This window comes from Homalodisca vitripennis, chromosome 5 (genome assembly GCF_021130785.1).
Source record: "Homalodisca vitripennis isolate AUS2020 chromosome 5, UT_GWSS_2.1, whole genome shotgun sequence".
NCBI classification, from domain to species: domain Eukaryota; kingdom Metazoa; phylum Arthropoda; class Insecta; order Hemiptera; family Cicadellidae; genus Homalodisca; species Homalodisca vitripennis.
Genome location: NC_060211.1, coordinates 29,873,305 through 29,887,980, shown reverse-complemented (window position 1 = coordinate 29,887,980; position 14,676 = coordinate 29,873,305). Strand labels below are relative to the sequence as shown.

The window sequence follows — 14,676 nt, the reverse complement described above, 5'->3', positions numbered from 1 at the left end:
TGTTGGTGTTCGAGTTCCGCTAGGGTTCGGATGGCTTTTTTCTGCAGGAGTAGTACTCTGTTCAGGTTTCCTGCAGAGGATCCACCCCAAACAGCAAGTCCATACCTCACATGAGTTTCCACCAAAGCATTTTTGCTGCCTCCAAGTTGCCGAAACATTTTATTCGGCGTACTACTTACATATATACCAGTGCTGATTTTTTTGCAAAACCTGGTTTACATGCTCAGTCCCACGTAAGTTTGTGGTCAATAGTTACGCCAAGGAATTTGATATGGTCTTTTCTTGATACATCAAGTGGGTTAGGGATATGGTCCTCCTTCCTCTTGCTGAAGTTGATGTGAACTGTCTTCGATGGATTCATGGCTAGATCATTCCTTCTGCAGTAATTGAGGGCTTTACTGAGAGAGCTTGTGGCACTTTCGTACCCTCCTTCAGCAGAGTCATTTCTTAATCAACAATGTTGTATCGTCTGCATACATCACACAAGTGGTATTGTGATCACGTATATAAGCTGGGAAGTCATTCACAAATAAGACGAAGAGAACTGGGCCCAAAACAGATCCTTGCGGTACTCCGCGGGTAACAGGTAGTGGATTGGATTGATTGTGAAGTAGTTACACCATAAATGGTAGTTTGCAGCTCGACTATTTGAGATCGGCCTGTGAGGTAACTTACAAAACCATTTGTTAGCTGTGTCTCTGATTCCTAATTGATGTTAATTTCTTTGAGATGATGTCGTGGCCCAGGCAATCAAACGCCTTGCTGTAGTCAAGAAAGAGTGCAGATACGTATTGTTCTTTGTCTATTTGGTCAATAACATGTTCAACAAGGCTGATGATGGCAGAGCTGGTTGATTTTCCTTTCAAAAATCCATGTTGCTTTTCGGTTATCAGATTTTCTTGTTTTAGGTGAGCCATGAGTCTGTGTAGAGCTATTTTTTCTATGATTTTGAGAATGTTGAGATTAGAGAGATGGGACGGTAATTTTGGACTTCCAGTGTTGAACCTTTTTTATGTTTGGGGTATACTTTAGAGAACTTAAGGGCTGTAGGGAACTCACCAAGGCTGAAGGACTTAATTAATTATGCTGACTAAAGGCCGGCATTAGCTCTTCAGAGCAGTGTTTCACCAATTTTAGAAGATTATCATCCACTCCACTTGAAGATTTTGATTTTAGGGCATTTATGATGTTTCCGTACTTCATTGATGCATGTTGGGGTTAGATATAGAGATTTATCAACATAGTTAAGTGGAAGTTTCGTAATTTTCATTATCATCTGCGTCCCATGGGGAGCAGTTATTCTGTTTTCAGCGTCAATTCTGCTACTTCTGTGAAGAAGGTGTTAAAGTGGTCTGCAGTTTGTGTGGGGTTGTTCACATGTTTCCCATTCACTGAGAGACTTATGTTTGGCTTGTAGTTGATGTTTTCCTCTTCTTTCATTGTTTATGACATTCCAAAGAGCTTTACTTTTGTTGTCAGCCGAGTTGATGAAGTCAGCATTAGCATTTTTTTCTTATTTCTCTAAGTTTTTTATCATAATTTTTTCTTTTTTTACCACCATATCTTCTTTGTCTTGGGTATTTCCTGTGGTCTCAAATTTGTGCAGGGGCTTTTAGAAAGTCATTTTTAAGGTCTTTGGCCTCGTTGTCATAATACACATGTTTTCCTTTTGTGTTTTTGACTACATTTTTTTAGTAGGACAGGCAATGTCTAGCGTTGCTTGGAGAGTTCTATGAAAGATGTTGTATGCTTTGCTCTGCATCTGGGGCCATATAGACAGCATTCCAGTTTTTATTCATTAGGAGAGATTTTATCTGGTCTGTATTAGAATAACAAAAGTTTCTCTTGAGATTGATCTGTGGAGGGATGTTTACTCTCCGTCATATATTTTTATAATTTGAGCAGTATGGTCAGAAAGTCCAGTTTCAAGTATGGCTGTGCCAATGTTGTCCTCGATTATGTTTGTGCATATGAAGTCAATTGAGGTGGCAGTGGTATGTGTGATACGTGTTGCAGGAAGTGGCAGTCTTCGGATGTTATGGGTGTGTAGTTCATCTTCTAGGATAGTGTTGTCTAGGGTTGTTTATCATCTGTCGATGTTTATGTCTCCAGCAAGCATGATTGATTTACTGTGTGCTTGAGTATATTCTAAGATGTTGGATAAGGCATTTACACCGGCTCGTACATTCTCTTTGGGAGATCGATATACCCCAAGAATGTGTATGTTTTGTACTTTACCATGGATTCAATTACTGCCATGGCTGCTTCACAGTTAAATTCTTGGCAGAGGTGGGATATGTCAGTTGCTGTTGTGCAGTTTTTGAGGGTTTCTTTGGCATATATGGCAACACCACCAAGCTTATGATTTTCTCTGCAGTATTCTGCTATGAGAAAGTACCCTTCAATTTTTGTATTCTCTATTTCTATTTTTTTCAGGCCATGTTCAGTAAGCACTAGTATATTGGGGTCAATGTCATTAAGAAGGTGGTTAAGTCTGTCTAATTTTTTGTCTAGTCCACGGATGTTATTGGTGTGTAGTATTTTTAGGTTCATGGTTACTCATTGCTGTCATGGTTACTCATAATATCCATGGAGTGACATGCATCACCATCAAACTCAGTGTTGCTCTTATAGAAATTAAGTTACATTTAAAATTTCAAGTGTGTAGGTAGTTTTGTTTTTAAGGTATTTTGCAGACAGACAGACAGATAGACAGAAATGAAATTTTTTTCAGCCTTCGAGTGATAGGCTTCGCTAAAGCTCAGCCAATTAATTTTAACAGTTCACTCTTAAAAGCTTGTATTGTGAAATAATAAGTGATGAAATAAATTTTGCTTTTCTTTTGTAGTACCGTAATAGAAGTACTGGTTATAGTTCAACAGAGTATTCAGTGTTTTTAATACTTTGTTTCTTACAGAATAAAGACATAAATAAAATATTCTGACTATCTATTCTATAAAATTATTGTAAGCACATCTATTTAAAAGGATAATACGTTATATTTTCCATCGTTATATTAAAAAAAATGTTTAACACTATATTTTAGGATTGAATCCTAGAAGTATACAGATAGCCTGCAAAAAAAAAAATTAAAAAAGACCAAGAAGCAAGCCCATATGCTAGCTCTCACTAAATTTGAACTGACAGGAGATATTGAAGACAAAGGAATCTACACTGATGCAAAGGAAGAGACCTAAAATTAAAATTCCTGTGAAAACTAGCTACTAAAGAATTCATAGGAACATCTCAAACAAATCAAAAGCTATGTGGGTTACAATAAATAAAGAGAGAAAGAAATAAGGACAAAGGGATGTTCAGATTCAGATGAATGTGAATGGAAAGTTAAGGAACAAGGCTCAATTTTTTACAACTTAATTAATTTAATGTTTCATATTTGTTGTGATTTAATACAATTTGCAATTAAGATATGTATCTTAGTTTTTAGGAAAAAAGGCTGGTAAGCTTCTTCTCTTTTGTTTTGTAATTTTTTGAAGTAAGATAACATTCTTTATATCTTATACAACAATTTTACTCAATGATAAATTTGATTCTTTTAGATTTCTGCTATATTTCATTAAATGTTATATAAAATTCACAGTTACACGTCTTCCGTGCAATTGTTTTATTTAATTTTCATACTTTTAATCAATTTTTATATTCCCCGCTAAGCAGTTTAGTATCAGATTATTTCTTGTCCGATAAGATATTTAAACTGTTAATTTTATAACATTTTTTTATAAGACCATTTCAATTTTTGTTACACACCAGTCAAACATTTGGGTAATTTATTTTGCTGCATTTAAAATGAAATCATTGATTAGGCTGCAAGTCATAGTAAAATAGATATTATTTTTGTAATTTTCCTATTGCAAGACAAGCAATAAAAAAATAAAAAGGACAAATTGACAAATAACAAGTACAATTCTGTAAATGAATTAAAATTACAATGGATTTCATCAAATATAATGTAACCATTGACTAGAACACAAGTCATAGTGGATTGGGTATTATTTTTATAATTTGCATATTTCAAGACAAGCAATACATAAATAAAAAAGAACATTTTAGCAAATAACAAGTACAATTATGTAAATAAATAAAAGTTTGATCAAATATCTGTCTATCTACAAGCTTATCACAACTATATTGTTGAAAGAACAGGACCAGGTTTTATTGCAAAATATCAGTAATTATGACATTATTCATTTATCAATATATCAGATGTTTGAATGTTGTATCAGCTGAAGTGGTTGAGAGGGGTGGGGAGGGGGGGGGTTTAGAGTTTGTGTTCAAACAGGAAGACTGGTGAAAATCAAGTTTGCTCTGGAATTTCTTCTTTAATAACTATACTGAATTATACCAAACCATTTTCATAGTTTGAAATCGAATTATAAGTTCTAGACTAATAGACTAGGTTGATTGCCATTGATTTTGCTTTATTTAAAAATTGTGAATTGGTACACTTTAGTAATATAGTTTAGCAATATTAAAAAACATGTGCTTCTCATCTCCAAACATGTAAGTATTCATGGTTTTCTCGATTTCTTTCAATACTTTCACTGAACGTAAAATGTAGTCTGGTTAACTGACATTTTAATTCACTTTAATTTACTCTCTCTCTCTCTCTATTATAGGGTATACACACAATATAAAAAGTTATCAGTATTGGTTGGTGTGATTTTTCAATGTAGTGATTGAATTTAGAAAAGCCAATATACACTGTTGTATTAAACAATTTTTGTTAACAGTTTTTGTTATCGAGAACCTACAAAAAACCACATTATTAGAAAGATCAGACTTTATTTGGCTTACTGTGAAAATTTCACGTCATTATAACGATCAGTTCTTGTTTTCTGCCTACTGAAAGGAAGCGATGTCGGCAAAAAGGAATTTAAGTAAAGTAAAGTAGTCTTATTTTACCAGGCGAAGGTATTATATCTCAAGAGATGTTTTTTTTCTCACCATCAGTGCCAGCTTCGGTGACGCCTCCCTGCAGACCACGTGAGCGTTTGTAAAGGTTATTTTTAACTTTGGTACTACTAGTAACATATTTATTATAACCTAATCCAAATCTGCTTATATCGCGTAGTAAAAAGAAGTAGATAAGGCAGAGTCGCCTACTTCTCGCCGACATCGCTTCCTTTCGGTATGCAGAAATCAAGAACAGATCGTCATAATGGCATGTAATTTTCAAAGTAAGTCAAATCAAATCTGTTCTTTCTAATATTGTAATTTTTTAAGGTCCCCGGAAAGAAAGATAGTGGCCTCTGGATAATACCAAAGTACCGTTCCATCTTCAATATCCTATATTATAGTTTGATGTACGTAAAATATTAGAAAAATCTAATTTAGTTATAGGAGACTATGGTTTTTATTATTTCTAGTTCATTATAGTTTAGGAGCCGAAAGTCAGTTTTGCACTGTATGAGTACACGCACACACTCATGCACGTGCGCAAGTGTGTGTCGTGCCCAAACATGCCAAATGTGCACCCAATAGAGACCACGTCGTGAACGTGTTTAAATGTTAAAAATAATATACATATTTGTTCACAAGACAATAAAATCGTAAACATTTTTAATGTAGTTATGACATTTTTATAACAGTACACAGAGTGGTGATTCTTACAGCAATTGGAAACAATGTAAACTAGTAATTAGTAACAGGCAATACTATTCCAGTATTAAATACAAAGAACAAAAATATCATGTTGTAATTTGAATAAAAATAATGTAAATATTTATTTATGCTTCAAAAACTGCATGATGATACCTTTGGAATAAAAAAGCCTCACCCCAGAAATAAAATAAAATTGGAAAGTTTTACTGTTAATTACTAGTTGTACAGACATTGCTAACAATGTCACAGTATCTTTTTATAACACATCTAAAAATACCCTGACACATTTGACTAATAATTCAGAAAAGTCTGGCATTAAGAGATAGGTCAAAGAATTAGTTGACTGGTATTATGGTAGATTCTGTATCCAGTTTTTAGTTTTGTTGCATTACAATATTTTTTTATGAATAGAGAAAACCAACTATAATTAATTAATTACATTTACATTACTTGTGGTATAGTACAGTTTATATAATTTTGGTATCAAAGCAATGTTACTAATAACGTGTAATTAAAAATAGGACAGCAAAACACATTTCTGAAATAAATAACTAAATATTTTTCTATTTTTTATACACCTAAAATTCAGCACAATCAAAAGTGAATATCTCCTATGATCTAGCGGGTTAATTATAAATTACATTAAGATAAACGTATATACAGGAACTCTTCAAATACTGGATGGTTCTAAATGTCTAAATACGAGTCATTAACAACAAAACAAAACTGTTACGTCTGTCTATACAAACGTGTTAACCATTCACTTATAAAAGTGGTAACTCTAATAACTGTAACAGATGACATCAGGAGAGCTGAAGTTTGCGCTGGCTGTCGAGACTGTACTGAACACGATCCCACAGCCTGAGTATAGACAGCTGGTGGTGGAGGCACTTATGGTGCTCACCTTAGTCACAGAACACAATGTTGCCAGTCACCTTGGTGGCGTCATCGCTGTGGAGAACTTGGTACACAAGGCCAACCAGATCTTCCTCCAAGATCAGGTGAGTGTTGCGGATACTTGTCAGGTTCACTTATGGTGCTCACCTTAGTCGCTCACCTTAGTCACAGAACACAATGTTGCCAGTCACCTTAGTGGCATCATCGCTCTGAGAACTTGGTACACAAGGCCAACCAGATCTTCCTCCAAGATCAGGTGAACCACGGATGCTTGTCAGGTGCACTTATGGTGCTCACCTTAGTCACAGAACACAATGTTGCCAGTCACCTTAGTGGCATCATCGCTCTGAGAACTTGGTACACAAGGCCAACCAGATCTTCCTCCAAGATCAGGTGAACGTTACGGATGCTTGTCAGGTGCACTTATGGTGCTCACCGTAGTCACAGAACACAATGTTGCCAGTCACCTTAGTGGCATCATCGCTGTGGAGAACTTGCTACACAAGGCCAACCAGATCTTCCTCCAAGATCAGGTGAGCGTTACGGATGCTTGTCAGGTGCACTTATGGTGCTCACCTTAGTCACAGAACACAATGTTTGCCAGTCACCTTGGTGGCATCATCGCTGTGGAGAACTTGGTACACAAGGCCAACCAGACCTTCCTCCAAGATCAGGTGAACGTTACGGATGCTTGTCAGGTGCACTTATGGTGCTCACCGTAGTCACAGAACACAATGTTGCCAGTCACCTTAGTGGCATCATTGCTGTGGAGAACTTGGTACACAAGACTAACCAGATCTTCCTCCAAGATCAGGTGAGCGTTACGGATGCTTGTCAGGTGCACTTATGGTGCTCACCTTAGTCACAGAACACAATGTTGCCAGTCACCTTAGTGGCATCATCGCTCTGAGAACTTGGTACACAAGGCCAACCAGATCTTCCTCCAAGATCAGGTGAGCGTTACGGATGCTTGTCAGGTGCACTTATGATGCTCACCTTAGTCACAGAACACAATGTTGCCAGTCACCTTAGTGGCATCATCGCTCTGAGAACTTGGTACACAAGGCCAACCAGACCTTCCTCCAAGATCAGGTGAACGTTACGGATGCTTGTCAGGTGCACTTATGGTGCTCACCGTAGTCACAGAACACAATGTTGCCAGTCACCTTAGTGGCATCATTGCTGTGGAGAACTTTGTACACAAGACTAACCAGATCTTCCTCCAAGATCAGGTGAGCGTTACGGATGCTTGTCAGGTGCACTTATGGTGCTCACCTTAGTCACAGAACACAATGTTGCCAGTCACCTTAGTGGCATCATCGCTGTGGAGAACTTGGTACACAAGGCCAACCAGATCTTACTCCAAGATCAGGTGAGCGTTACGGATGCTTGTCAGGTGCACTTATGATGCTCACCTTAGTCACAGAACACAATGTTGCCAGTCACCTTAGTGGCATCATCGCTCTGAGAACTTGGTACACAAGGCCAACCAGATCTTCCTCCAAGATCAGGTGAGCGTTACGGATGCTTGTCAGGTGCACTTATGGTGCTCACCTTAGTCACAGAACACAATGTTGCCAGTCACCTTAGTGGCATCATCGCTGTGGAGAACTTGGTACACAAGGCCAACCAGATCTTCCTCCAAGATCAGGTGAGCGTTACGGATGCTTGTCAGGTGCACTTATGGTGCTCACCTTAGTCACAGAACACAATGTTGCCAGTCACCTTGGTGGCATCATCGCTGTGGAGAACTTGGTACACAAGGCTAACCAGATCTTCCTCCAAGATCAGGTGAGCGTTACGGATACTTGTCAGGTGCCCTTATGGTGCTCACTTTAGTCACAGAACACAATGTTGACAGTCACCTTAGTGGCATCATCGCTCTGAGAACTTGGTACACAAGGCCAACCAGATCTTCCTCCAAGATCAGGTGAACCACGGATGCTTGTCAGGTGCACTTATGGTGCTCACCTTAGTCACAGAACGCAATGTTGCCAGTCACCTTAGTGGCATCATCGCTGTGGAGAACTTGGTACACAAGGCCAACCAGATCTTCCTCCAAGATCAGGTGAGCGTTACGGATGCTTGTCAGGTGAACTTATGGTGCTCACCTTAGTCACAGAACACAATGTTGCCAGTCACCTTAGTGGCATCATCGCTGTGGAGAACTTGGTACACAAGGCTAACCAGATCTTCCTCCAAGATCAGGTGAGCGTTACGGATACTTGTCAGGTGCCCTTATGGTGCTCACTTTAGTCACAGAACACAATGTTGACAGTCACCTTAGTGGCATCATCGCTCTGAGAACTTGGTACACAAGGCCAACCAGATCTTCCTCCAAGATCAGGTGAACCACGGATGCTTGTCAGGTGCACTTATGGTGCTCACCTTAGTCACAGAACGCAATGTTGCCAGTCACCTTAGTGGCATCATCGCTGTGGAGAACTTGGTACACAAGGCCAACCAGATCTTCCTCCAAGATCAGGTGAGCGTTACGGATGCTTGTCAGGTGCACTTATGGTGCTCACCTTAGTCACAGAACACAATGTTGCCAGTCACTTTAGTGGCATCATCGCTCTGAGAACTTGGTACACAAGGCCAACCAGATCTTCCTCCAAGATCAGGTGAACGTTACGGATGCTTGTCAGGTGCACTTATGGTGCTCACCTTAGTCACAGAACACAATGTTGCCAGTCACCTTAGTGGCATCATCGCTGTGGAGAACTTGGTACACAAGGCTAACCAGATCTTCCTCCAAGATCAGGTGAGCGTTACTGATACTTGTCAGGTGCCCCATTACATGTTAAAATGCTGCAAACCAGAAATATAAAAAAATATATCCAACTCTTTGCACAAATCCCATGTGTGTATACTAAACTAGTGCATGGATAAATTATGTTTATGCAATGTTCTGTATGTTACCTAAGCTGTTAAATCTGATGATCCTAACTTTCATCCATCCAATAAAACCAACATAAAGTCTGACTTATGTGCAGATGAAAATAAACGGTGATGCCACACTGTGTTGTGCCAAACCGAAGGAGGCACGTGAGACAACTTCGTCTGGCGGATTGCTGTGCGGTGGCGCCGCATACATCTGCCAACACTTCTACGACAGTGCGCCGAGTGGTAGCTTTGGCACCATGACTTACATCATGCGAGCCACAGCCACCCTTCTGGACTGTCTACCTAAAGAGGGAGACATCGATTGCAACGTACAATGATGCGTTGTCACGTTCAAAGGAATTCTAGTCGTACTTTATCACTTGTTTGTTCTACAATTTACAATGCAATGTTTGTTGTCAGTAGTAAAGAGAACAAGTGCCACACGCACTGTCTTGATTAAATTGAATAAGTGCCATAAAAGACAACTACTTTATTTTGATATAAGATGTTTAAAATAGATTAGTATTTTTAATGGCTGAAAATTTTTCCTGTTTTTTAAAGTTTGAAGGATAGTGATTGGTATAATTCAGTATAGTTTATATCTGCTGTTGTTAAATTTTCACCTACCACAAAATTTATAGTTAATTAATACTTCAATTCTAATAACTTGTTATTAAATGTGTAAATATAAGATCACTTTTCAATAGTAGTACATTTTATAAATTACCACATATTCTATGTGAGTTCTTAAGGTGTTACTTAGAAAATAATTAGATAAATTAAAATTTTGGTTCCTAACGAACAATGTAATTATTTTTTTACAATTGTTGATTGAAAATATTTAACGTGTCAACAGTTTTAGTTTTAAAAAGGAATTGCAGTTTATGATAAATTACTTATAAGCAACAGTAAACTTGAATACCTAACAAGTTTAAAGGACAGAGACATAAATGATCAGTAGTTATTGGTTTTAGATATGAAGAGAATGAAGTGTTTTGGCTGCTCGCACTTCAGAGTATTGAGACGTGAGATTGTGACACTTCATTGCACAGAGTGGAATCCCTCATTGCTGTCGGCTGAGTAGGTGCAGTGTGCCGTCCCGTGGGAACCATCTTCGGTGCCATCCTTCGGTCCCACTTGTCCCTCTCGCTCCACTGCTGTTATCCTGGGTGTCCGGTGCTGCTATTCCGTGATTCAGTTCCAGCAGCAGATGTGGTTGCCGAGGTGATAAGAACACACAAAGATTACGTAACATTTGGCTCTTTAACTTCTTTTTCATTTGAACTTTAATCTCTTTTCTTCCTCCCTACTTGGCAAATAGAATGGGTTTGCTCTCATACCTCAATCTCAGTTTAATCGCTCTGACTATCTCCAACAAGTGACCAAGATACTGTTCTCTCGCCTCAGCTTTAAACTCTCCGTAGAATGAAACTCCTTCAATATGTAACTCTAATCTTGAAACTGTGACACACATTTTGGTTCAATAAATATTCCACCATAACTTTTCGTTACAACCGTAACTAATGAAGATTTTTCAATGTGGTATTACTAACGATAAATTTTTTTTTTTTCGCATAACAAAATCATTTTCATTGTTTACGTTCATTTAACTGTTTATTATTGAGTATATAATTTTCTGTTTGTAACTCAGTATATAATTATTTAACGAACCAAAAGTGTAATATTAAATTATTAAAACTAACCCTAGTGTAAAACTCGTATTAAATGAAACTTATAGACAAATTAAATAAATAATACCTTGTCATGTTTTATCTAAGAGGTGAGCAATAAACATTTAAGGATTCTTTATTGTTCAGTCATTGTTTTGTGTGTGTTATTTGTTATAATTATTTTCATTGGGTTGTATATTTATCGGATATTTGTGAGTCTTATCAGCATATCAATCTAGGAAATAAGTAAAACTGTTGCATTAAAGAAAAAAAGATTCATCCAAACTATTTATGTACAAGTAAAAAAATCAGTGTATAATTACTACTCTTATTGTAATACCTTAAAATTGGAATGTTGTGGATCCTGGATAAACCACCTATCAATTAAATCTTATTTAATTTTTTTAAATCTAGATTTTTAGATCATAAATTTGTACTGATATTTTAATCATTGACAATAATTTTTGTTCTCATACAAGTATACCATGAAATAATTTTGTAGCTTTAAAGATATCGAAATGTTTTTATTGCAAATGAGTGATATTTTTGTTATATGTTGTATATTAGATGTAATAAAATGTTATCTCATAACAGGCCTATTTATTTCTTTACCTAACATAACATTAACCCTGGATCTGGCAGTTTAAATTCCTATAATGGCAGGCTCAGTTTTGCTAGATGTACACACCTTCATTCAAACTTATGTAGAATGTTTATTATTGAAGTAAAGTATACACTATTTTATTTTTCAGCATAAGTGAAAAAAGTTAAACAAAAATATCCAAAAGACAAAAAATAAAAATATGTTGTAGAGCATAAAAGTTCTGAAAATAAAAAAGTGTTTTGTTTTTTAAATACATTTTATACGTAAAAATGTTTGTTATAATTCTAAGAAGTGTTTTTTCAAGAATTAAAATTTTTCAATAACACACAATATACTGTCAGAAAATGCTTATAATGAAGAAAATTTACTATAATAAAAACTCACTGTCTAATAATAATTGTCTAAGTTATAATTTAGTTGTAGGCCTAGGTTTTGTATATCACACTTTAACCTACACAGACCTGTGAATGTCACTAAACTATTGTACAATAAATGAACCACAAATAAACCATTGTTCACGGTATAGTTTATATACATACAAGTTTAGAAGTCACAAATAAAAATCTACAATACACAATGAATAATGCTGGTGCATTAATATGGTGACTATAGTCCTCTCTAAATTATAAAGTTTGATCACAAAATAAACACCTTTCCCTTGAAGATATCTATACCACTTGATGGCAAGTCTCACAAGGAAAAGATTGATGTTGTTTGATACTAACACAACTCTAATAATATTACGAGAAACAACAAAATATTAGTGACTAGTGAAACTAGTCGTCTAACATTACAGAAATACAATACAATACAATAATTCTTTATTTACAGTATCATCAAGATACGTAATGGTGTCAATAACATTAATTTTGATAGTGAACACAGTTGTAATTATTTTAATTCATGAATTTTGCATTTCGTCTCTTCATTGTTGTGCAGCCTCAAAAAATTCTTTCATAGAATAGAGAGGTCTTGACTTGAGCCAGTTGAGAAGTCCTGCTGCCAGTGATTTCCTTCCGAGAGCTTTTAAAGATGTGGGTAGAGCGTTGTACAGCTTACGTCCGATGTATGATGGTTTTCTCTGGAACTGGGCAGTACGATGGGATGGCAGAACGTAGTTGGTGGCATTCCGGGTGTTGTGGGTGTGGATATTTTTCCCCTCTTGGTAAGTCGCATTTAAGTGTCTCTAGTATGACAGTTTGAATGTAAAGGGCTACAACAGTGAGAATTCCTAGAGATTCAAATGCCTCCCTACAGCTGTCCAGTGGTTGCAAGTTGGCCAAGGCACGAATGGCTTTCTTCTGTAGTAACAGAATCCGATTTAGGTTGCCTTCTGAAGTAACTGTTGTACACAATGGCTGCATTCAAGGTCTTTATCCACAACATATATAAACGGACAGATGTTTGAAACAGATGATCTTGGTGAACTCAGTGATGAAGCCAAACTCATTCCTAAACAAAATTTCCCACGGCAAAAGTATAGGGAAAAAGTCCTGTTTTTCCGTGTTCTCTCAAAGTGCGCAACTGAGACATGGTAAACCAAAATTTGTATTGCAAATTTATAATTTCAGTGCATACTTATTAATCAATAAACTATATATCAAATTAATCTGTCAAACATTCTGACTAATTTGGTATAACATTTGTCCTACTTAAGTTTTATTTTTAACACGTTCACTGCGCGTGGGACGCCGGCGTCCCATACCAATCCATTTGCGCATGCGCATGGGTGCCCGGCGTCCCATCACACCATCACTACGTTGGTCGTTTAGTGCCTGCTCAGGCTCCGTACAAGGAAGGCGATTATTTGTGCGCGTGTTGAAACCGCCATCTTTGTTTACACTGCACTGTTCGTGTCCCGCTGGCGCCTTTCTTTGTTCGTTGCTAGTGTCGTGAAGTGTGTCCGTGTGTTTGTTGTTATATTTGTTATTTGCTATGTAGTTTTTTTTATACTTCCTACAAATACTTGTGACTATAACAATGGCTGCCGGACTCAGTGACTCACAGATTGAACGGGAGGTTATAGACAATGACCTTGACAATGAATCAGACAGTTCCGTGCAGGAAAGTGATACCGATTCCGAAAGTGACTTGGATGATGACGGAACTTTTCCACTAAACCCTGCATGGTCTGCACAGCTACAACCCCCTACAGTTATTCCTTTCACAAAACAAAATGAACTATTAGTCCCTACGCCAAGAGAAAATAAGCCGGTAGATTGGTTTTTGCTTTTGGTTGACGATCAGCTGCTGGAAAGTATCGTAGCAGATACAAACAGGTACGCTTTTGACTTGTTTTTTTGGGGCCTTCCACTGAGCCACGATCACGGTATTCACAGATGGAAGGACTTAACTTTAGCACGAACTAAAAAAGTTCATAGGCCTATTGCTTTCACACTGGTTACGTTCAAACTGAACCGCCTCAATGACTACTGGAAAACCCATCGAATGTTCAACTTGAATTGCTTCCGTGACCATATGAGCCGTGATCGGTTTTTTGATTATATTACGATGCATTCATTTCTCACATCATCAAAATGTAGCTCAAGGTGTACAGGAAGACCGTTTGTCAAAAGTAAGGATGCTAGTTGACCACTTCAACAAAAAGATGGATGATGTTTACTATCCAGGCAAAGAACTTTCTTTGGATGAGGCTATGGTTTTGTGGCGCGGTCGGTTGATTTTCCGACAGTACATCAAAGGAAAGCGCCACAAGTATGGCATCAAACTGTACACTCTTTGTGAACCTGGTGGTCTCATACTTCGTTTTCTTGTCTACTCAGGATCTCTCAGTGACTTAGGTGGGAAAGGTCATGCCACAAAGGTAGTACTACATCTTATGAGAGGGAAGCTCAACCATGGTCATTCGTTGTACATGGATAATTTTTACAATAGCTTTCCTTTGGCCTACCAAACTGCTTAGGAAGAAGACGTATTGTACTGGCACACTTAGAGCAGACAGAAAGTACCTGCCAGATGAGGTAAAAAATCAGCCAAAGT

General features: G+C 37.3%; 1 protein-coding gene across 1 annotated transcript in view; it reads left to right on the top strand.

Annotated features, from left to right (window-relative positions):
- Positions 1 to 10,577, top strand: part of LOC124361911 (probable phosphorylase b kinase regulatory subunit alpha) — a 68,133-nt gene extending 57,556 nt beyond the window's left edge. Inside the window, 2 exon segments of the mRNA XM_046815972.1 lie at positions 6,417 to 6,620; positions 9,513 to 10,577. Of these exon segments, the coding sequence (XP_046671928.1) occupies positions 6,417 to 6,620; positions 9,513 to 9,740 (432 nt within the window). The 3' untranslated portion in view covers positions 9,741 to 10,577.
- The last annotated feature ends 4,099 nt before the right edge of the window (positions 10,578 to 14,676 follow it).